This window comes from Staurois parvus, unplaced genomic scaffold, assembly GCF_062004578.1.
Source record: "Staurois parvus isolate SC_StPar_1 unplaced genomic scaffold, SC_StPar_1.0 ptg000636l, whole genome shotgun sequence".
Lineage (NCBI taxonomy): Eukaryota > Metazoa > Chordata > Amphibia > Anura > Ranidae > Staurois > Staurois parvus.
In genome coordinates, this window is record NW_028318432.1 from 5,745,445 (window position 1) to 5,770,721 (window position 25,277).

A 25,277-nucleotide genomic window follows, 5' to 3' on the forward strand; every position below is an offset into this window, starting at 1 on the left:
CCAGGTAAGAAGGCTTCAAAAGAGTATATGTAAATTAGCCTCTTTAAAAGGAAAAAGGATTCAAGACATTGCAATTTTTACATGGTGGTATTAAAATTGAAAACCCCTATTTATCAGGTGTTAAAAAGCACTGTCAGGAATGGACTCGCCAATAGTGGTGGGACTCACCTGCCTTGTGGGTTGCAGTACCAGGGCTGGCCAGCGGGTGCTCTCAGCAACCAGAGGCTCATTCCTGCAATCAGCCAAAACACCTGAGGCTGATTGCAGGAGGTGCATATAAGGAATGACCAGGCCTGTGATCTGGGCCTTGGTGTATGTTTCCCATGAGCCCCTGTACTTGGTATCTTGTGTTCCTGTTCTGCTGACAATCTGATTTGTTGCCGACCCTGCCTGATCCTGACCTCTGCTGACTTTTCCAATTGAACCCCTGGCTTGCCTGACCATTCTTCTGCCTGATCCTCGGTACCGCGCTGCCCGCTACCTGCAGAACCTGGCTTGTGACCCCGACCATTCTCTGCTTGCTCCTCCTGTACCACGCTGCCCGCACGATACCGACCCGGCCTGTCTGACTACGCTTACTTCACCCGACGATCCATCCATCCCGCACGAATCACCTTTAGTAAGTCTGCCTGCCTCTTCCCATCAGACTCCGTTCCTGCACTCTCCACCACAGCCGGACGCACTCAGGGGTCGTGACCTGGTTCCAGTCTGCACCAAGTCCATCCCCACCATCAGGGGCCCTGGTGAATAGCAGGCTGGGACTTAGACCCCGCGCCCTGAGGAAATCCGTGCTGTGGGCTGCTAGAGACACTGCCAGGCGGCACCTGACAGTACCTTACGGCCTGCCTGACCATTTCACCTCTCCAGCCCTGACTACGCCTGTGTTCCTGAAGCCTGCTACTTCCCTGTGTCAGTCCACACATTTCTGGTCATACCCGGATCCCTAACAAGCACTATATGTTTTTGTTTTTTTATAAACAAGAGATTAATCCCCACCCTAAAACCATGCAATACTTGTTTTGCTTGTGACCATTTTTACATTCAGCCTGCAAAACCTCTTTTAAAAATCTACCGTGTTTGCTAAACAATTTATAAGGAATTTTAACTAAATACACTGAAAGATTACATTCAAAGGTTCTCCCTCACCTGTTACATACAAAATGGAGGATATCTGCAATGATAATTAGTCAAGGATTAAAAATTAATTTCCCAAAGGGCTTACAGATATGATGTGGCTGGGGTAAGGTTATACACATCCGCAGAATATTAAACTCTTCTGTAAAGCAGGCAGAATGGAGTTTTGTTTTTGCAGAAACTGAATGGAATGCGCTTATTAAAAAAAAACAAAAAAGTCTTAGATTTATGAAGCACTGGCAGCTTAAAACAATTCATGTAACAATGCCAGAGATATTGATTCATGTACAGCTAATAAAACAGCCTATGTAATGTATGCAGGAATCGGGATCTACACTGCAAAATTTCCTTCTGCAAAGATTTTGCCATCTGGGCAAAGGCACCTTGGGTCATTATCATTTTCAAGTGCACTACATTTTTTGGATCTCAGAGATGATTTTTCAGCTCCACACACACAATGCTGCTTTGAAAAACAGCCAAGGATTACGCCAGAATATTTTCTTCTTTTATTGGACTCATCACAAAGCAAATAAGAGTAAATGTACTAAAAATTCTTCACTGACTGACTCCAGGCAAGCAAGGCTTTCAGGCCTAGTGGTTTAGTAACTGTCTCACAAATTAAGCATACCCAGCCTACAGCTGCAAACAGTGGTTGTTGATCTTTTTTCCCCGTCCTCTTATCTTTTTAAGAAAGATCATAAGGAAAGAGAAGCAAAAAGAACAAGAAGAGAAAGGTACGTCATACAAGAAAGATTTAATAAGACTCTGCTTCAACCAAACAGCTAAATTATACAATGAAATAAATATATCGCCCTTGAATCCCTCGTGCTTTGTTTTGTTACTGTATTGTCTCATGTTCTGTCCCCCACTATAATGTACAGCGCTGAGCAAACCTTTTAGCGCTATATAAATACTGTATAATAATAATAATATCAGGGTGCTTTTGTATCATTTTTATTTTCCAATTTCAGCATCACAATGTTACAATAAAGGTCATCAACAAATAGTAACAGTATCATCTTGTTTGATATCCAATTACAATACAACCAGACAATACATAAAATTACTTTTCTGGTATAGCAACATGATGCAGCACAGTGGCTAAGTGATTAGCATTTCCGCATAGCAGCTCTTGGGTCATTGGTTTGAATCCCAACCACAGCGCTGCCTGCCTGGAGTTTGCATGCTTTCCCTGTGTCTGCATGGGTTTCCTCCTGGTACTCCGGTTTCCTCCCATACTTCAAAGACATAGTGGTAGATTATTTGGCTCCTGTCTAAAATGGCCATAGTATTTGTATGCATTAATATGAATTGGGGATCTCAGATTATATTATTTTCACCAGGCTAACTAAGGTGCTAGGTTATTTCATTTCTCCAGACCAGATAGGCTTTATGCACCAAAAGGCTACGGATATCAACATTCATAGAGTAGAGCACACACGCATACCCAACCCAACCCAGCCTGAGGTATCTACTGGGGGGGCCCTGGTGTTTCTCAACCTAGAGAAGGCATTTGACTCCATAGACTGGATTTTCATGAGACATGTTCTGCAGAGCATGGGCTTCAGCCCAATGTTCCTTAAATGGGTCTCATTACTGTATGAACATCCTGTGGCTGCCCTCCTCATTAATGTTCTAGAGACCATCTGATACACTTTAAATTTTTGCATAGAGTAAACTTTATCCTAGCTAGGCTTGCTAAGATATTTAGGGCCAGTCTTCCCTGTGCTGGAGATGTTCTACACCTGCAGCAGACTTTATGCATATTTTTTGGGAGTGCTCTAGCATTAAGCCCTTTTAGCATGCAGTATTCACTTGTATTACCTCAGTTACTTTATTTCTGTACCATCTTTAATTGAAGTCTGCTTGCTGAGCTTGGGTGAGCCACTGGCCACCACGAAAGCAATCCGCATGCTATTTACTTTACTGCTATTTTTTGCTAGTAAATTAATTATTTTGTCATGGAAGAAATCCTCTGCACCAACTAGCATCAAGGAAAGCTTTGGTGAATAAAGCAGTTCCATTCTATAAAGCTGCCTATCTGAGTAGGGGGGCTTTTACCATGTTTGACAAGGTATGGGGCAGATGGACAGCTTCCTTCAACACAGTCTCTGGTTAGGTCCCGTTATGAGCAATATTAGTAGTCACTGTCTGTGTTGAGTATGACCATGTTTACTGGGAGTATTAGCTGACACTATGTGCCTTGCCATTCATGGTTATAAATGGGTCACCTTGTTCTACCCTGTATGTTTCACACTTGACAGTATTATGTGGGTTGTTTCTCAGAAATCTTATTTCTTTGTAGGGAGGGATGGCAGGACATGGACCAATAATTTGTCTATGACTATCCTACTGTGGGTTACGCCTCACCAGTCTTAGTATCTGTTCTCCTTCTGGTGAACTTTAGCTGTGCATGTTAGGTGAGGCAATGTCTGCTGTTGACTGTTTTGGGGTTTTTGCCCTACTGTCTGCTGTAATTCCGCTGTGGCGTTTTTTTTTCGTGTTACTGTCTTGATGGTTGCAGCACTTGTTAAACTTAATAAAAAGAATTTTACAAAAAAAAAAAAGAATGGGAGAGAGGGTAAAGGAAAGCAATAGGGTAAACATGAACTGAGAAACAAGGAGCGGGGTTCAGGGTTGAGGATCATGAGTGATTAACATGAAAAAAAAGGCATGGTTGAGTTGCTTCATATATACATATAGATGTTCTACAAACACACCATCATAAACAGTCTCATTCTATAACACAATAACACAGGGTAAAACCATTTTTATACGATCCTTATACACCAATCAGATTTGAGAAGAGAGATGGGAACCAAACCAAGGGCCCAGCAGTGTGGTAATTGGTAATTCAAAGAAAATGATAATGATGGCAGAAACAGAGACAAGGAATTGGGGTCCATGCCATCGATTATGAAGCAATAACTAAAGCAGAGGGGCAGAACTCTTGGTAATTGCAACTAATACTATCGAAGGTGGTGGAGCATGATTTAAACTTTGTGCTGAACCCTAGAGAAAAAATTAGCAGTTGACCCATGCAGTGAAGGCACAGCCCCACTGCATGGGGAAAAAAAAATTGGGCTTTAATGTAGATGTGAACCCTAGCTTGATATTTAGTTTGCTAAAGCACTATGTGTCATAAAACAATTGTAGTCTTTTTTAAAAATACTAATTTTCAAAGCCAGGCACTAGGCTACAGAAACATGGAGAAGGAGACAATGCCCTCTGTTGCTGTACTTTCTACTATTATGTTGATATTATGCAAACCTTATCCCCAAAGCCATGCCAGCCTATGGACTTCTAGGCAGAGTGCTGTGAACCAAGAGAGCTGTAATTTGAAACAGCAGCCATACAATGGGACCAGTGGACTCTTTATACTTCAAGGGCAAGATGATTTTTACTGGACTGCCTGGAAAAACATCTATTGGCACCAGGGATTCAGGGAGTGCACATCTGTAGCCAGGGTTGGACAGATGCCAGACCGGGCCTAAGAGAGATCAGTTGGGAGGTCTGGGGGGAGTGGGAATGAGACACCTTTGCTGCACAATGCTGACCATAGTGATCGAGCTTTGTCATTGCCATGGAAGGACTGGAAAATAGAGAGAGAGAAAAGAGAAAAGAGAGAGAGAGAGAAGAGAGAGAGAGAGAGAGAGAGAGAGAGAAGAGAGAGATAGAAAAGAGAGAGATAGAAAAGAGAGAGGTAGAAAAGAGAGAGAGAAGAGGAGAGGAGAGAGGAGAGGAGAGGGAGAGGAGAGAGACACCCCAACCTACTGTGCTGCATCGCAGGGACCAGTGAGAGGGCTCCTCGGCCAAAATATTCTCTGACAGCAGGAGTTATTTGAGGCAGGATATTAAGCATACCACATCACATCTGTGCCTTACCCTACTCCGCTTTGACTCTTTCTTTGCCTTATCTGTTGTATCTTTACATCCTACACTGCAACACCAATGTTTCTGAAGTTTCATTACAGCCCATTGATGCACCTACAGTAGCCTTGCTGCTGTTTATGCTGATCTGGAAACCAAAAGTTACTCCTACAGTTACTCCTTAGCACTCATCTTCATGTATGCTAAGGGTGTTGCCATGTTGATTCAATCCTATGCTTGTTCAGTTATCAACTTTGCTAAGTGGCAATATATTAAGTTACTTGACTGATTTGTTTCTTTGACAAGGTACTGTTGATTGCCAAGTGCTACTTCTACTGAGTTTTCTGTGTCATTGCATTACCATTTTCTGAAAGCAGACACCCTAGACCAGTGTTTCTCAACCTTTTTTCAGTCAAGGCACCCTTTAAAATTATGGACAGTCCTAAGGCACCTTTTACAGTTATGGACAGTCCTGAGGCACCCTTTAAAATTTTGGACAGTCCTCAGGCACCCTTTAAAATTTTGGACAGTCCCAAGGCACCCTTTAAAATTTTGGACAGTCATGAGGCACCCCATTCTAAATTGTGAAAAACTATTCAAATAGTTTTATTTAACACAGCAACATCCATAGATGCAGGACACCCAATATTAGAGGGGATTTATTCTTCCAGAGCAAATACACTTTTTCACACTGGTACTCATTAATATTCCAGTGTTTCCTTTCTCCATCACTGAGCTAATGTGACCTCAGCATGGATGGAGAGGGGCAGGAGAGGGTCTAACTAGGATCCTGTGCAGGCAGCTGACATCCTCCTTATCAACTGCCGATGTAATTGGTTGTCAGGATGCTGGCGGCTAGAAGATCGTAATGGTGCACAATGAAAACCTGTGGCTTTGTGTAACTAAAAGGCAGGCTTGTATACAAGTTTTGGGCAATTTGTAGACATTTTGCCAAGGCACCCCTAAAGAAGCCTCAAGGCACCCTGGTTGAGAAAGGCTGCCCTAGAAAATAAAATTGTGGTAGTTCCATGTCACACAATATTACTGCAAAGGTCTAGGAAAGGAAACACAAAATTTCTGTAAAAAAAACATTAAAGTTAATTTTAGTGCACTCATACACAATAAATTACTAATTTTTTGGTAGCATATAAAAGATGAGGTTGCACTCAGTAAAAAGATGCCCAACATGTCCAACTTTAAATATGCATGCGCCCATGAAATGGCAATAAACGTCAGTACCCTATATTTCCTATAGGCGATACTTTAAAAAGCCCCTATAGGTCACCAGTTTAGCGTTGTGGAGGAGGTCTGATGCTAGAATTTTTTTTACTTAAAAGGAGAAGTTCACCTTTGGGCACATGTTTCAAGTTCCACCCATGTTCCCACTGCTGCAGCCACTGCTTGACCCCCCCCCCCCCCCCGTGCCAGCAGTAGGTGGAGAAGTTCCCCGTACCAGCTGTCACTTTTTAAAAACAGGGCGACCGTGTGGGCAGAGTTCTGTGAATTAATGAACTACGTGTCCTGACAGCCTTAGACCTGCTTGGCACCAGTGATGCTGATCGCTGTTGCAATGCTTTACAGGCTCATGTAACAAAAAATAATGACATTATTTGACCTGCAAAAAAATATGCATTATTTTTTGTCAAAAGGTGACTTTATCCTTTAACTTTTTTTTTCACCACATGGGGACAAAAAGTCTCCAGTGTGATGCTTTTTTTGGTGACAGGTTCTATTTAATGTGACTTTTTTTCTTTTAGACCCTGGATGTCTCCCCTGTGCTCCACTGAATATAATGCAATGCAGTTCTCATTGCAATGCATTCTTTCCCGGGCCAGGGGAACTGACAGCAACAAGAAAGAGAGGAGAGCGGACGTATGTCCTTTACTGGTTAGTATAAAAGCAATCCGGCTTGTCAGATTTACACAGTCCCGGTGGCTGCAGCTACTGGGAGTGTGTGTAAAACCCCCTGCTGTAAGCAAAAGAGGTAAAGCTTGACTTGTTTCGTTTCTATTTGATGTAACCCCATCCTTTACTAAAAATAATAAATATACTATTGTGTTTGTTTGCACTAAAATATATTTTAGTGCATTTTTTTTCCTAAAAATGTGTTTGGTAAATAGCTGTACAAATAATGTGCAACATAAAAAATTGCAACTACTACCATTTTATACCACAGAGGCTTTGCTTTCAGAAAATTTCAAATTTTTAGGGGTATATAGTAATTCTAGCAAAATATGCAGATTTTTACGTGTGACAAATTAAAAACAATTGTGGTTAAAATACTCAAGAAACCAAGAACAAAAGTGAATTAAAAGCTATATAAACACAAGAACAAAAGGTTATGCATTGCAGCTTACCTGTCTGTAGATGTATTAGTTTTCTTTTGTTTTTTTTTCAGTTTTTTTCCCCCCTTAACTTCATCAGGTGATCCTGACAGCAACACACTTTTGTTCTAGGCTCACTCACTGTACTACATCTGTGGAGAAGTAGTGTTGTTACCCTTGAACAGGGACAGGTCTATAGAACACTTTTCCCTCCCCTCATCTCAATAACACAGAAGTGTTTTGTAGTCCACAAAAGAGAACACTAGGACTAGTGCTAAGTGTAAGGAGTGCAGCACCAACAGACATCATAGAAAATTATCAGCTCACAAAGATTTCTGGTAGGATCAACATGTTTTTTTCTCTTATTGAACATATATAATAAACACTTTCAATGATGCATTTAACAAACAGAGCAAATATAAGAAGTTCATTGTTAGGTTTTACATAAAGTTCAAATTAAAAAAAATTGGGGAAAAAAAATCAAAACATTCCTGTGCCTGAAAAAGGTTCATCAATATATTTATTTTTTATTGCTGGCGTTACAATACTTGGGTAATGTTAAAAAAATAAAAGGGTTATGGTCTACCCCAAGAGTTTTACTGCACCTTTTAAAATCTGAAGTGGGCACGCAAGGTGAAAACGTCCCGGTGCAGTTCACTGTCAGTTCTCAGAACCAAGACTGAGAAAGTTTCCACTTACTTAGGTTTATTTGCTAAAGCTGGCTTCTGTCCAGTGACTCTGGAACTGAGAGACAGATTAAATGTGTTTGTGCTTCAGTACTCTGCACAGTTTATCATCCTGACAATTTTTTTAAATTAACCCCGGAAGGCCTTCAAAAGCATTTACAGCTGGCCCCACCACCAGTAAACGGGTTAACTGAGCTATTTATAGGTCTAAACTCAGTCTGTTGTATTGTATTTTCAGAAAAACTTTAGTGCATGTAGAAGGACTGTGGCGCACATTCCAAAAATATAGCCATAACATTATTTAAAAAAAAAAAAAAAAAATACTTTCCTTCTAACCAAGAAAATTACATAATTTTTTTAAAAGCCCTCCAAGTCTACCTCTTCTCAAGTAAGCCTATCAGATATTTGAAAGCTAATCCCTTGGCTGCCACAGCAGGGTGGAAGGATTTCATTTTTAATATTCTGACATTAGATGGTTAAATCCTGGCCGGTAATGCACAGCAAAGCGACCTGTAGCTCTCTGAGAGTCAGAAAGGGTGAAATAAGATTCGCTAGCCTGCAGCTGAATGTTGAATTGTTTTTATGTAGAACAACTGAGTTGTGGTTAAACAACTGTAGATGGCACATATAAATCCACAAAATGAATATGTATGCAAAATTAGGAAAAGGTGTAACTTCATGTGAAGTGGCAAGATGGTACTATAAAATCGACATTGAATCCCTTAGGCACCAATGCTGTGCAGATGATATCAAGTGATCTGGAATCCTTTGCACAATGCAACTAAACACAGTGAACTGGATATTATTATTATTATACAGTATTTATAAAGCGCCGATAGTTCGCTCAGCGCTGTACATTACAAAGGGGGACAGAACATGTGACAGAACAATAACAATACAATGCAAAACATGAGGGGATCGAGGGCCCTGCTCTTTCGAGCTTACAATCTAGGAGGGAGGGGATATTCCCTAAACATTAAAGAACTTTTGATTTGGGTCCATCAAGTTTGTGTACTAATATGCATTACTGTCTCACTATAGGGCATGTTCTAAAAACAACACTCTGCAGTTAACAGACATGTAAACAACTACAGGGCTCTGTGTTTCAAGTCCAGTTCCACACCCTCCATCATTTAACCTGGAAGGAAATCAGAGTATAGAGAGCTTCATTTTTTATTTCTATACTTTTTAGGCTTCTGAGTAAAAACAATGTATTTCTGGGCTTTAAACCCTTCATGCACGATGGTAAAACAAATCCTAAAGCCTAAACCCAGTTTTGCAACTTTGGCATGTGTTAGTAAAACTGTACATATCATCACAATTACTTAGTGTATACAAATGAAATATACCTTGTTTTTACAAGACTACTTTGGCTTTCATTTGGTGGTAGATGGTAATACAGTAGAGATCTACTGTTCTCTTATTATCAAAGGAAATCTGGCCCAAAATAGTAAAAAAAAGCTGTAATTTTTTTGCCATTACCTTGACCTTCCACCAAAAATTCTCCTACTCCTAACCTTCACAGCAATACCACTTACAATAAAGTGGAACTTCAACCTAAAAAGGGAATTTCTGCTTTATGCCCCCCCCCCCCACTCCTCTAACACTTTTGGACATTTTGTTAAGGGGAGGGAGGGGGGAGGGGGTACCTATTTATGGTAGGTACCCACTCCCACTTCCAGTCAGATCACCTAGCCGATTCTACTGGAAGTTCTCCCCCCTCTCCCGCCTGTAAACTCTTACACAGTGGAAAGCCGCAAGGACTCACAGCCCACTGGGGGCCCGAAGACCGGTGAAGAACTGGTCTGGGTGAGGATGGTGCTGGATCCCTGGACAGGTAAATGTCTTTTTATTAAAAGTCAGCAGCTATAGTATTTTTTTCAAACAGGCTGAAGATCCTCTTTAAAGTATATATTATTTGTTATTGCAGTAGGGCCAAGAAACAATAGTGAGCATTTTGCTCATATATCCTACCTAAACTTATTGTTGGAACTGAAACATACAGATAACCTGCACAACTCTTCTTGAGGAAAGAAAGGAGGGTGGATTTTGTGCACAGATAAGTACTTTTGGTGAGTACAATACATTTATTTACAATTTGTTTTATACAGTTCACCCCCAGCTTATCCAGACCCAGCATTTTCGTTGTCCTTGTATTTTCTATACTAAATTTTAAGCCAGAAATTGCTGGTTTGATTCAGCTAGGACATCAGTAAAGGCCTAGGTGTGAAATGCACGACCAGTCATTGGTCCTGCTCTCTCTCAGCTAAAATAACAGCTGTTAATGTGAAAAGTGCCAGGTTCTACTTCCCTTTAAAAGTAACCCTTTGGAAGTATTTCACCAGAAAATGAAATTTATGCTACAGAGATTGCCTAAAATCTGACATGTATCTTAAAGTGGTTATAAGCATCAGAGATTAAATATGAATAAAGCACATCCCTCTACAGTGTGTACTTGTCAAAATCCAGAGCACTGGGTGGCAATTCTGTCTGCCACTTCTTCCCTCTGCTATCTTCTGACAAGTTTTCCTGGCACCAAGAGAAAAATAATGATGGGGAGGGATCTCCAGCAGATTGACAGTCTCGGCTTTGTTACTGTGTGCTTTGTGAAAGGGGGGGGGGGTCTCTTCCCTCCAATCAGCTCTCAGAGCACTCTTCACTGATATAACTTTAGCTCCCCGCCCCCTCTTTTCAGAGATCAGAAATGTTGTGTAAATTCTGCACTTTGAATGGATGAAGAGAAGACTACAGATAAACAGGTACAACGTATGTGGGAGGATTTGTTTAATCACTTTGCATCACCTGAGGCCAGTCATTTCACTGGGTATACCGTATGTAAGGGTTTACAACCACTTTAGTGCAGACTTCTGGAAAAACAGTGAGCTATATCACACAAGCAGGAAATTACATTTTTGGAGAGGTTCTATATGCCAACTCCAGCCTACCATATTGCTTTGAATTTTACAGAAAAGTACAGAGATTGAACAGGAAAGATAATTTTAATAACATTCAATTACAATTTACCATTTGTTCCCGCCAAGGTGGAGTTACACTTTAAATGTTTATTTGTTAGTACAACTAAATAATTTCAAAACATATACAAGTACCTCATTAATTTATATAAACTATCAAAGTAAAAATGTTCCCTTTAAAAATTGGATTTTTCTACACAGTGTCTGTCGAGTGTCTCGAATTACCTCGGAGGCTACCCTAGCATCCTCTGCCTGAGGTACTTCTCAAAACACAGCCGTCTCAGAATCTGTAGAGGAAAATTTTACAGCACCTGGGATTCCCAAGCAGTCTCCCCTCCAAGAACTAACCAGGGCTGACCCTGCCTAGCCACCGAGTTCAGACAACATCATGTGCATTCAGGGTGATGCACCGCAGTGCACTGCAGCTCCGCCACCAGAAATAGCTGCAATGCCAGGCAAACACAGTGGCCCAGATAAACCTGACACCACTGGGCTATCATGAAATGTGAACACTGCCAGGCACCCCCCCTGAATCCACTGGACCTGAGGGTGGTGCACCTGCCTCTCAGATGCTTCCCCCTTCTGGGACCATTTAAGTCAATAATGTAACAACTATATTGCCACCTAACTATGCAGCCCCACAGGAATGCAGGTACATAGCCATGTTGGTCTACAGCTATGCAATCACGCAGGCATGCAAGTATGTAGCTATGCAGGTACACAGGTATGTAGTTATGTAGGTACATAGGTATGCAGTTATGCAAGTATACAAGTATGCGTTTATGCAGTTTGTGCACAAATCGCAAATATATATATATATATATATATATATATATATATATATATATATAACACTAGCAGAGTGAAAATATGACACAAAATATAACACTGTGAATATTTAACTAATTTAACATAAGTCCATCAACTGAAAAATGAAAATTGTGATGAAGTGCAAAGTCCTTATTGATCCACCGAAATCACCATGTGAACAACATAATAACTGATTGAATAAAGTGCACTCAGATATCACCACGTGCTCCAGAGGAACACATCCCCCAATTCAGTAGCACTAACCAGATATCGTGGCCCCTCCAAACCTGATCGGCAATAGTGCTTATGGTGAGTGTCAGCATAGTACAGATCATCAATCAACAAACCCTTCATTTTAATGGATTCACGCTATAAGTTTTCTTTTACATCTTTCCTTGATTACGGAGTGTAATAGTTTGGAGGATGTCCCGCTATCATATCATCCTCTAATTGATGAAGGGTTTGTTGATTGATGATCTGTACTACGCTGACACTCACCATAAGCGCTATTGCATATCAGGTTTGGATGGGCCACGATATCTGATGAGTGCTACTGAATTGGGTGAACTGAGTGCTGCTTTTATTCATCATTGTTTCATGAGGAGATTATTGCATTATTAAATATTAGGGCAGCTCCATGCTTACACATTCTATGCATTCATTTATTGACTTAGGTCCTTTTTTTTTATATATATATACACATTTTCACATCTCATTTGTGCGGTGAATATAGGGCTTATTTATTGATTTTGAAGATTTATGCAGTTTAGTTTATGCAAATATACAGGTACTCAGATATGCAAGTATGCAGATTATACAAGTTCGCTGTTCACACAAGCATGCATGTACGTATGCATTTTATGCAAGTATAAGTATGTAGTCTATGCAAGTATACATTTAGGTATGCATGAACATATGCAGTCTTTGCAAAGATAAGTATGGATCTATGTATACAGTTTTGCAAGTATGCACTTAACCTCCTTGGCGGTATTCCCGAGTGTAGCTCGGGGTAACATTTCAGTACCAAAAGCGGTAACCCCGAGCTACACTCGGGAATACCATGCGGCGCTGCTCCGGCAAGTGTTCTTCACTTACCTTACCCAGCGCTCCCACGATGTGTCCCCTGCAGCGTCCCCGGCCATCTCCTCCGGCCGATGCCGGCATCCGGCTTCTGTGTCCTGTCCCTGTGACGTCGGGACGTACGGGCGCCGCCGGCGGCGGGAAATTTAAAAATTTTAAAAAATGTCATTTTTTTTTTTTTTTCATTTTACACAGTAAAACATTGCTGTTTCAACCTATTTCACATACATATTGTCCCTAGTGCTTTGTCCTGTGCCCTGCCTGCATTTTGTCTGTTCTTTCTGCCTGGAAACTGAGAAATGTCCATGGCGTCCAAAAAGTGTCCCTTTAGGTCAAAAGCGGTTTAGATCAGCTAGAGAACAGCGATAGTAAATTAGAACCACTTACAGAATTGAGTGATAATGATTCGTGGGGGAAATTCGTCATCAGAAACTGAAAACGATTTTGCAACTGAGCTCAGCAATGTGCGAACTTGGCGCTCTATTTCACATTTCAGTGTTTTTGGTTTGATTATATTATTGAATTAAATTTTTTATTATTTTTATATTATTTTTATGATTATTTATTAAATTATAATTTATGATTTTGTGTTTCAAATTTTATCCTACCCGGGATGTTTACTAGACTCTTGTTCGGACAGATTTCAGTGAGTTTTTCCTAAAAATTACAGCCTACAATAAAAAAAATACATATTTCCATGCAAAAAAATGGTACCGCTTTCAGCACCAAAAATCTGAAATAATCATACCGCCAGGGAGGTTAAGTATGCATGTACGTATGCAGTTTATGCAAGGTGTGCATGCAATAATGCAATACAATGCTGCAACTGCCCTACTCCGCTTTCTAGAAGTGTATTGTTTCATCAAAGGACTGTATCGACATTTACTGCACTTGGCTCCATATTAGTTTTGCAGGACTAGTCAAGCACATATGTATCAAACTCAGCCTGAATGCAGCCTCTAAGCCACAGCAGTACAGCCTAAATGTAAGCTCCTGCAGATCAAATACAAGCTACCCTGGAGACCCAACTCCTTTAACCCCTTGATTCTGACTCCATACAAATATGCAGCCTCACCACACTGGGCTTTCTGCTGTGGGGAGACAAATTTGCGTATCTCCCTTTGTGCTGGGGGCGCGTGGTGTGGCATGCTCCTAACACAGAGACTGGGGTCTCACCATGAGCCCCAAGTCCTGTATTAACGATCGGGACCTGGAACTCCCAATTCTGGGTCACCTGATCTCTGTGATAGCCTCTGATTGGCTATCACAGTGATCAGTCGCTATGAAGCCTGCCCCTGTGTTTTCTCTCTGAATTGTGAAGGAGAACAACAAAAGAGAAGCGCACCAACCTTGCGCATTACCTCAGTAACCAAAAATTTATTGAATAAAAGAATGGTACTCACAAACAGCGAATAAAAACAAGCATGTAAGTCCTCAAAGGGACTTTAGAGGCAAGATGCCAATGCGAATCCCATCATGGAGGAAGCCACTCAGTACAGCTGACGCGTTTCGAAGGACATGCCTTCTTCCTCATTCCTCTGAGGAAGAAGGCATGTCCTTCGAAACGCGTCAGCTGTACTGAGTGGCTTCCTCCATGATGGGATTCGCATTGGCATCTTGCCTCTAAAGTCCCTTTGAGGACTTACATGCTTGTTTTTATTCGCTGTTTGTGAGTAACCAAAAATTTATTGAATAAAAGAATGGTACTGAGGTAATGCGCAAGGTTGGTGCGCTTCTCTTTTGTTGTTCTCCTTCACAGTTTTGTTTGGGCTTCCCCAGCCTTGATGTGGAGCTGCACGACCTTGTTTATTCCGGTGGTTCCTTTCTTTTTGGAGTTTGATTCCATCTACTCACCACCGGCCTGGGTCCCGGAGCACAGGAGATATTACATTTGGTTAATTTTCTTTCTGAATGACAGAGAGAGATATATTGCATCTCTCTCTTTCCTTTCAGAGAGAAAAACAAACTACAGTATGTAAAATAAATATTAAAAAATGAAAGAGTAGGCTATACAGAGTGGCACCGCGGCCTCTAGTGGTTAGAGTACACCGCAGCTCAATTTGCCTTCAGAGACACACAGAGCAGGGTCTGGCCAGACCAAAAAGCACATTGCCCCCAGTGACCACTGAAAGATTGACCAGACAGTCAGATTTTCAAAGAAACACTGCAAATGTAAAACTTCCCACCACAGGACTCTAAATCATAACAGGAGTCCAACCTTTACCCATCACGGTGGGCTCTGTCATAAAAGACCTTCAAGGACTCGGCCCCCCTTACATCTGTGGTCTACCCCCTTGAACCTGTTTAGCACCCTGCTGCAAAGCACCTCAGACAAGATCAAACACTGCACAGGGTTCCATTTTGCAGGGTACAGCGCCGTAAGGCTGCATTACAGGAAAATCTTGAGGATTCTTCTCTCCTATCCAAAGAGGCTCAGGTAACATCCATTTTGGCAAACAGCTTTTGAAGGGATCCGATTAAAGTCCTTGATTCGCAGCAGAACTATTCCAGACCTCCAAGAGCACATGCAGCATATCAGTGACCATGCACTTTACAGACACTGGTGAAAAAACTGAAGTACTTCCGGTGTAGGAGGTGTTATATGGGTAGGAATTGCTGTTTGATTGGTCTGCAAGTGTCCATTCACCTATAGGTGGCATATAACCCACATAGTCATGAATAGCCTGTTCTGTGTCCCGTGATGTACGATAAAGAAACACATATGTAAAGGAAAGATTGGGATGATTATTCAGTAACAACCAAAAAAACAGCTATTGATCTCCAGAATATAGGTTGCCTGACCAACATTCTGAATGATAATTTGTCTCTTATATGTACCTTTACAGATGGAGTTGGGTAATATGGAGACACAGGCATTCTACTTTCCTCTACAGCCAGTGGTGTATTTAGTTCATGTGCTACCCTAGGCAACACTAAAATCGGGCGCCCTCCACCAGCGCAGCCTCCTTCGGATCTCATGGCAAAGCTGACCAGGTCCTTATCCCTGCCACTTGTTTCCACTCTTCCACCCCCCTGAAAATTTCCGCCCTAGGCAAAAGCCTTGTTTGCCTTGAGGTAACTATGCCGCTGTCTACAGATAGTCTGTGCAGATACTCCAATATGTTTATTAAGGTAGGAGAGAACTGCTTTAGTTTAGGTGATGTGGTTTTAACAGTCTCTTATGGGGCCATTTAAATGCAATAAACAACCACCTGCTTATCCCGGGTCAAGTGTCTGCTCTATACAACAACCTGCCATTTAGGCTCTATTCATTGGCATACACATGAATTATTTATGCAAACGCAAAGACTCAGTGCTGCTCTTTGATACAATGGGAGAATTTCCAGCACAGAAGCCAGATGATAGGAAGGCTAGGGGCAGGCCTGAGGGCCAAACTTAAGGAAGGCTGTGGGCAGGCCCAAGGTGTGAAAGGTGCTCTCATTAAACAGGGGGGTAGCTGGAGAGTGGGTCTTGGCCTTTGAATCATGAAAGTCAGTATTAGGGAAACCAGATTTAGAGGGGACTGAGAAAGTTTTTGTCGCAAAAACTGCGCAAAACACAGTGAAGTACGCAGTTCAGCCATTTTGTAGGCACCTCCATCTTGGTATGGAGTATATATTGTGTCTCTCATTTCCTTTTCTCCTTCCCCCTCTCTTCCTGAGAGGCACAGTGACAGATGTGTGTGTGTTAAAAGTGTCATTGGCAGGTAAAGCAGCAGGGGGCCCAGAGCTACAAAGCCCCCCAGGTGAGACAGAGACTCCCTGCCCAAGGACATGTGTAATTTCTCACTTCGTAACCGAGATAAGGCAGCTTTTCCCAGGAGTTGAGGAGATTGTAACCTCATAAGACCTAGCAGCTTAGGTGGCAGAATTAAATGAGCATCCCTCAGGTCAGTTTGTCCCCTATGTTTCATATCATGGATTATGAAGATGTTGGTTCTAATTCAGAGTCCGCCCGACGATCCCTCCCTAAACAGAGTATTGGTCAGTTACTCAGAGCCCCCAGACTTTAAAACACAGGCTAGCAGGCCTAAAAAGTGAAGTTGAAGACATCTCCCAATTGTAACATCAATATACCACCTGGGGAGACCCTTTGCTCTGAAACTTTGATCTGCTTATGGCTAAGGCTTAATTGGCAAGTAACTTAACCCTTTAACTTCCTCTCTGATATCTCTTTGCTGTGCTATGGTTCTTTGTATGTATATATATATAAATATATATATATATATATATATATATATATATATATATATCTCTTAGTTACATCTTTTTCTGTAAATATTTTATTGCACCTGTTTGGCTCTTTTAGTAATAAATCTTTCTTTCTGAAAGTGTTAAACTGTTTCTAAATCGCTTAATTGCAATTTACAAATTCCTGCCTCTAAAGAGACGCTACTGTGTTTGTTTAATCCTCTGCCCAATAGGCCTGCGGTGACCGTACTGGACAGACGAATTTTCAACCATTACAGTGTATATTTGATAAAGAGAGTCTCCCCTTTCTCTGTACAAAAAGGGGTGGTGGCAGTGTAAGGGTCAGTTGCGTAATTAACCCAACTCAGTAACAAGCGCATCCAGGCTGCAGGCACAGATTGAAATCCATTAGCTGGGAAATCGCTGTGTAGGGTGCAGCTGGGTGTGGCATTGTTACGCACGTCACATCGCGGTCTGGATCGGCCGGTCCTTCGGTCACGAGTTTGGTGAGAAGGTCTGGGGTCTGACGCCGCGATCGTGACATATTGGTGGCAGCGGTCATGAGATTGTCGCATGTTGGTGGCGGCGATCTTGCGATCGTGACAGTTATTACCAGCTACCTTGTGGTTCCTGCTCCTAGACAGGAATTTTACGTCTAAAGCAAACCTTTGTTAAAGAGAAAGCTGTAGGAGTACCTAGGTACCCTCACATACCATAAAGTACACTGTTATTTGTAAGAAATTCAAGACAAAAAAGGTAAAATTATGAGGGTGCTGTCTAGGCACAATTAACACTTCTGTATGTTCCCTGTAACTCAGCAAGTCTTCACGTTTAGAGGTTAGTTCTACTTTAGGAGATATATAAGGGATTCGACTGCTGACCTTCTTCAGAAAATGCTAGCTGCTGGTTTACATACTGACCTTCTGGTTTTTGTACTTTTTTTTAATCATCGACTTGAAACAAGCAGGGCCATACACTTGTACATTTTTGAACGAACATTTGTCTGAAAATTCCTGATGACTTGATCAATGATGCTCAAAATCACTACAAAATTTTGTTTGCTTTTAACATTTGACTTTGAAACGAAAATACTTTCCTGAATGAGAATGACAAACACTGATAGAAATTCGTCATTAGAGAACAAATTTCAATTCTGTTCCATTGAATTTTTTCGTCACTGCAGTCGTTAACAAATTTGACACTGCTAACATTTAGGAAATCAAACAAAAGTTCCTAAAAAGAAAAAGTTAGAACAAAATTCTACTTGTGTATTGCCAGCTTATGAAATTTCAGAAGACCTTATTAGCGATCTTGTTCTGGGTTAGTGATTCAAAGAGGTTAAGCAAGTGGGTAAGTATCACAAACAGGCAACTATCATTGTGAAAACAAAAAGTTCTGCTTATGAACTGAAAAACAGGTGACAGGTTCACTTTATTCTTTAAAAGGATAAAGTCAGAAAGGTATTTGCTCAAATATATAATGGATAGCCACCTTTGAACTTGATCTAGATGCAGAATTGTGTTTCTTATTAGTTATGTTAATTGCAACAATTGTAGAAAATCAGAAACAAAACTCCATAAAGTATTGACTTACATTCTGTTCGGCGAGTGAATATACAAGCTGTGGAAGAATGTCTCCTTTAACAACTGCTTCTGCCAGATCATCATTATAATTGGCTAGCCTCCCGAGAGCCAGAGCAGAGGTCTGCTGGATAGTTGGGACCACATCCAGAAGAAGGGGCCGCAGCAGAGACATAACGCCTAAGTAACAGGAGAGAATGAAGAAGATATATTACATTGTAAGAAGAGTGAAGATGTACCTTCCTTATCAGAGGGAAGAAAAAATATTTATCAGGATATCATATGATCTACTTTAAAGAGAGTCAGCCATGGCTCAAACCTTTTTTGTTTGTTTAGTACTGAGTAGGTAAGGACCAGCAAGTTTTTTATGCAGTCTGTGTCCCCGCTGGGTTGTTTTACCCTTTTCTTTCTGCGACAAAAAGTGAGGGAAAATCTAACATTTTAAAGTTGTCATCAAAGGTAGAGGGGAAGCTAAATCTTGAAGTGGAGATATTGGCTCTGCTGACAACTGTCCAATACGGCCACCATAGATGGCTTCCTGCTGAATTGGCAGCCCTGGGTGGCCCTGCAAGCACCACCTGGCTCAACAAAAGTTAATTGAAAAATTATTGTGGGTGGAAAATTATCAGATGCAGTCACTGCTCTGCAGCACCATTGCATTCAGGCAGGCACAGGCACTACAGCTGCTTGAATACAATAGCCGGAAGGAGACATTCTTCCATTCATGCTGTTTAATGCAGATGGAGGGATCAGTTGATTTCTCTCATTGATCCTATGGGTTGAACAAGAGGAACTGGAGTTGTGTATGCCTTTATATGAATTTCCTCAGATTTCGCACTGTCTTCAGGACAGGAAGTGAAGGAAAATCTCTCCAATGGGACATAGAAAGTAAAAAATAAAGATAGGACTCTTAACCCTTCCCTACTCTGTCCAATAAAAAAAATGTTTTGGCTATACACTTTTTAAGCAAGAATCAGAATATTTCATCCTAAAGTGTTTCTAGAGGGCTGAAGGTTTTTTTTTTTTGTTTAAAAAGAAAAACATTCTGTGTGCTTCTCCCTCCACAATACTTATCTGAGCCCCCTCTCGATCCAGCAGTGTGCATGGGAGCCAGGGGTCTCCTGGGTCTCTCACCTCACTGGCTGAGACACAGCAGTGGGAGAGAGTGGAAGAGGCTCGGGAGCAAGCACGCACCAGTGCTTGCTATTGGGGACACTGGTCAAAGGGGAAGAGCCAGTAGCACCGGCCAAGGGACTCAAGAAGAGGAGGATCAGAGCTGCTCTGTGCAAAACCACTGCATAGAGCAGGTAAGTATATTATTTTTAAAAAAAAAGAAAAAGGAGTATCACTTTAAATTATTATAATAACTGTACAGAGTTATGTGACAAAATATTTACATTTGCCCTTTTATTTAGCTTTAGTTTGTTGAAATCTTCAGCCTAGTGTCGGGGTCAGAGATCTACTTGAATCTGACAAATGCTGCCCTGTAATTTTCCTTACATCATACAGTTTCCCAGCTCCAGAGAATGCACAACACTGTCAAACAAGAGATCTCTGCAATTATGAGGAACAGCCTTTGTATTTTATTTATTTTAGATACTTATATAGCGCTGTTAATTTACGCAGCACTTTACATATATATTTTACATTCACATCAGTCCCTAACCCTCAAGGGGTGTACAATCTAAGGTCCCTAACTCACATTCATACATACACATACTAGGGCCAATTTAGACAGGGTCCAATTAATTTGTTACTGTTATACACAAAAACTAGAAGATTGTGTATAAATAGTAAGATTTGACAAGTAAAATAAGACAGTTGATACACAGTGCTTTAGCAAATTAAATGTCATTCATTTGGGGTAACACCGACTTTTATTAAATATCAAACCCAACCCTACATTATCCCTACATCCTATAGCTGGTTGGCAAATGTATGACAACTGCAATGTGCCTCGCTTTACAAATCTTTTGGCTGGTGTTAACTTTGCATATGGCTGGAGTTATTTTTTTTTTTAACAGCAAGGTATGATAAAAAGGTAGACAACTATTACACTTTATTGGATATAATCCAATAATAAAAAATACTGTGGCCTAATTTTATGGAATTAGAGCTCCCTAAAATGACATGATCCATAAAAAAACTGCAGAGCTCATATAATAAATCCTTCTGTAGGAAAGTGCCATGGTCCCTCCAAATTTTTTTTCTTTTTTATACGTTTTAGTTATCCACAAGCTGGATCAAACTGGTCCCCTAGGCTACACCAATGAAGCTCCTTTGCTCTTAGATTTCACCGATACACACCTACTAATAATCTGTAAATGTTTTTATTTTATATTATTTTATATAATGCATCACATTACAGAGACGCAGAGTGTGAGCAAAACACAGAACATCTGTGGCTGGTTAAGTGCAGGACACAAGTATTACATTTACAGATTTGATGTAGTACAGTCAACTTCCAGTGGCAGAAACATGGTTACTCAGCTCCCAAAGGGCTATAGAGTACTTAGCTATACTATTACACATTACTGGGCTAAAATTATATAAATAGCTTGGATGAAGCAAAAATACAGAACGTTTAACCATTCTGTTACTGGAGGTCATCGAAACCTTGATTTCCTGACCAAATGTAGCAGTTGGTTAATTTTTCTATAACACTATGGGGATAATTTACTAAAGGCAAATAGACTATGCACTTTGCAAAGTTCTGCTGACTTATATCATCCAATCATGTACAAGCAAAAATTATGTTTTTTTTTTCATTTTCCTTGCATTTGATTGGGTATTCTGTGCAAAGTGAAGTTTTACCTCATTATTATACAGTATTTATAAAGCGCCAATAGTTCGCTCAGCGCTGTACATTACAAAGGGGGACAGAACATGTGACAGAACAATACCAATACAATGCAAAACATGAGGGGATCGAGGGCCCTGCTCTTTCGAGCTTACAATCTAGTCATTTACTAAGTTCTGGAGCAAATGCACATACAGAGCGCAAATACACTTTGCAAAGTACACAGTTTAGTAAATCAACCTCTATGACTAATTTGCCCACCTGAAAAAAATGTATATCTTTATTTTAGAACATTTATGCACACTGGACTTTGGCCATCTCTTCTAGATGCCTTTCTTTCTGCGGCATTATGGCAGAAAACCAAAAAACGCTTAAAGTTTGTAAACACGCGTAATGTGATTAGGCGAATCAAGTGCTTGCAATTAATTAACACTCAAGCGCTAAATGAAGTGATGGTGATGTGAGGGGGGGGGTTGCCTTTAAATGCACCTGCGTCTAAACTCCTCTAAATGCCTATGTGTGCATGGACACATGGGCTAACATGCAGGTGCGCTTACAGACAGAAAAAAAAAATGCCAGATGCCCCTAAACAGCGGCATTAAAAACGTTCAATGTGCATGAGACTTAAGGGTCTTATTTGGTGGAAAAATTGTGATAACACTATTATTATACATAAATAATATCAAGCAATCTTTTATGTTTGGGTTCTAATTATTTATTTATTTTTTTTAACATTGTGCTATATCATTCAGCCCTGGTTCACACTGATGTGGTGCAGAATTTGCAGCGTTTTCTGTGAGAATTCTGCACCGAATCAGAATCGCACCCCGTTCATGCGAACCACTGCGAGCGTGTATATTAACAAAACCCTAAAATCGGTCCGCAAAACGCGGTGCGATGTGCAGAATCGGATCGCATGGGTATGAATACCCATGCGATTCGATTCTAGTGCGACCAAAAAGAGGGTCTTGTACATTTTTGGTGCGGATGTGGTGCGATTGGAGCCATAGAAAATGTATGGCTCCAATTGCACCGCACACAATTCGCATGTGATTTGCACAGGAATGCGGCGTGGTTCCTGTTCGAATCGCATGCGGTATACCGCACCACACCGCAAGCAGCAACCTTCTTGGTGCAGTGGGTCTCAAGTGCATCATTAAAGGGCTGCACATAACATGTAGTGAATGCAATGCTACAGAAAGGTCTCATACATTACCGACATGCAATAGAAGTCATGCTGCGAAGGATGGCCCAAGACTAAAAAAAATTCTATAGGAGGAGTTGTTGGAGACTGGGGCGTCACAGACTGGAAACCCACACAAATATGAGATCATTGCTATGACAGTCCTTTACAGATCAATGTTTCCACATTTGTGCTCCCAATAGCCTCCTTAAAAATGATTTGTGCCACATTTTATATTTCTTCGAGCAAGCTTCATTATGAAAATAATCAGAGGGGAAAAAAACATAAAAAGTGAAAAGATATGGGTAGCACAGAAAAATTAATACAGTGGGAAAGAAATAAAACAAGCCATTTAACTCCTAGAACCCATTCAAAGAATATTTTACCTTCACTGCTCTGAGGAAGCACCTAGGCAAGGCGTAACAGACTTTGGTCTGCAGATGCCCCAAGGGCCGTACAATAAGTTACAAATGGTCGCAGTTTGGGCACCAGAGGTCTAAAATGATAAAGTAGCCTTAAGTCCAATTTAAGGCTATGTATATTTCCTTATATAATTTTTCTGTTGTCCGCTTATTTATATTACTTTGCATTATCAGGATTAAATTGTGCAAGCTGCACACATTTGTATTGTTCTGTGGTTTCCAATAGATTAACACATAGTTATTTTCCAAGTTTTGCAGTATTTTATTCTTTGCAGTTAGGTACAGGCAGCACTCTGCTAGTTTGGTAACCCAGCAGTCAGACTATTCAGTTATACACTCTGGTTCATTTCAGTTCTGCCAGGCCTAACAGAACAATACTGCCAAATGCCATTTCTTCTATTTGCATAGCACCTAAGATAAACCAACACAGCAAAGGCACACAAAGGACACACATTATTACATGTACTTTTATAGTGCCGTCAATTTATGCAGTGCTTTACATACACTCATCGGCCACTTTATTAGGTACACCTTGCTAGTGCCAAGAAAATACCCCCCACACCATTACACCACCAGCCTGAACCATTGATACGAGGCAGGCTGGATCCATGCTTTCATGTTGTTTACGCCAAATTCTGACCCCATCTGAATGTCGCAGCAACCAGTCTGCCCATTCTCCTCTGACCTCTGACATCAACAAGGCATTTTCATCCACACAACTGCAGCTCACTGGATATTTTCTCTTTTTCGGACCATTGTCTATAAACCCTAGAGATGGTTGTGAGTGAAAATCCCAGTAAATTGGCAGTTTATGAAATACTCAGACCAGCCCGTCAGGCACCAAAAACCATGCCATGTTCCAAGTCACATAAATCCCATTTCTTCCCCATTCTGATGGTTGGTTTGAACTTCAGCAAGTTGTTTTCACCACGTCTACATGCCTAATTGCATTGTGTTGCTGCCATGTGATTGGCTGACTAGTAATTTATGTTACCAAGCAATTGAACAGGTGTACCTAATAAAGTGGCCGGTGAGTATATATATATATATATATATATATATATAAAACATTCTTATCAGTCCCTAACCTCCAAGACGCATACAATCTAAGGTCCCTATGTCCCCGGTCACACTGGTGCGACCTTTCATGTGATTTGATAGTTTCAAATCGCATAACAAGTTGCACCCTATTGCCCACAATGGAAGCAGTCATATTAGAGTGATTCCCACTCTATCGGAGTTGCACCAATTTTAAAAGTACTTCATGCACTACTTTTTGCAGTTCAGGTCCAACTTGCATAGACATCTGTGCATTAAGTCGCACAGATGTCTTCCAAGTTGCACCTAAAGTTGGACTGACAAATTCAAGTGGAGTTGCACGATTTCAAAGTCAGGTTTGCTGTGACCGAAGATTCACTCACATTCATACATACACATACAAGGGCAAATTTACATAGGAGAAAATTAACCTACCAGCATGTCTTTGGAGTGTGGGAGGAAACCGGAGTACCCAGAGGAAACCCACGCAGCCATAGGGAGAACATGCAAATTCCAGGCAGGTGGTGCAGTGGTTGGGATTTGAACCAAAAACCCTATTGCTGCCTCAAGGTTTCTTGAGGTGCTAAAATGCCAGGGCAGTAGAAAACCCACCCAAATGACCCCTTTTCGGAAAGCAGACACTCCAAGGAATTTGCTGAGATGCATGTTGAGTCCATGGAAGATATTTTTCACCACAATTTCTTGGAAAATGACAAAAAAAAATTTTATCTGCTGATTAGCCACTAGGATTGTTTTTACATGAAAGCAGACTGTCAGCTGAAAAAAACAGTTGCAATGTCTGAATGCAGACATTTAATAAATGAACATTTTGGGGGGATTATTATTACTTTTAATCCTGGAAGAGAGATTTAGTAGTACTTTCACAGGCACCAAATTATAGGAAGTATATATACCAATGCCGTGGGTTAATATTACTGCCACTTACTGCAGTGCTTGGGCTTACTAATGCATCCACCAACACCAAAAGAGTCAAGGAAAGAGTGAATAGGGAAGAGGGAGTAGAGAAGGGGATGGAATGGAAGGGAGGAAAAGGGCAGCACCTTGGAGTGTCACACTGACCTAGCGGCTCAATCCTACAACATAAGTGGGGGAAAGAGAAAGGTGGGTAACAGCTGCAATGCTCTCTGGTCAGGTTGGTAGTAATCTTTACAGGGGGACCAGAACTTT

At 41.0% G+C, this 25,277-nt stretch overlaps 1 protein-coding gene across 3 annotated transcripts in view; it reads right to left on the reverse strand.

Moving 5' to 3' along the window:
• Positions 1–25,277, reverse strand: part of SPAG6 (sperm associated antigen 6) — a 162,361-nt gene that overhangs the window by 107,935 nt on the left and 29,149 nt on the right. For all 3 annotated transcript variants that reach the window (XM_089693750.1, XM_089693751.1, XM_089693752.1), the window contains one exon: positions 18,660–18,826. In XM_089693750.1, the coding sequence (XP_089549876.1) occupies positions 18,660–18,826 (167 nt within the window). The remainder of the gene's footprint in view (positions 1–18,659; positions 18,827–25,277) is intronic.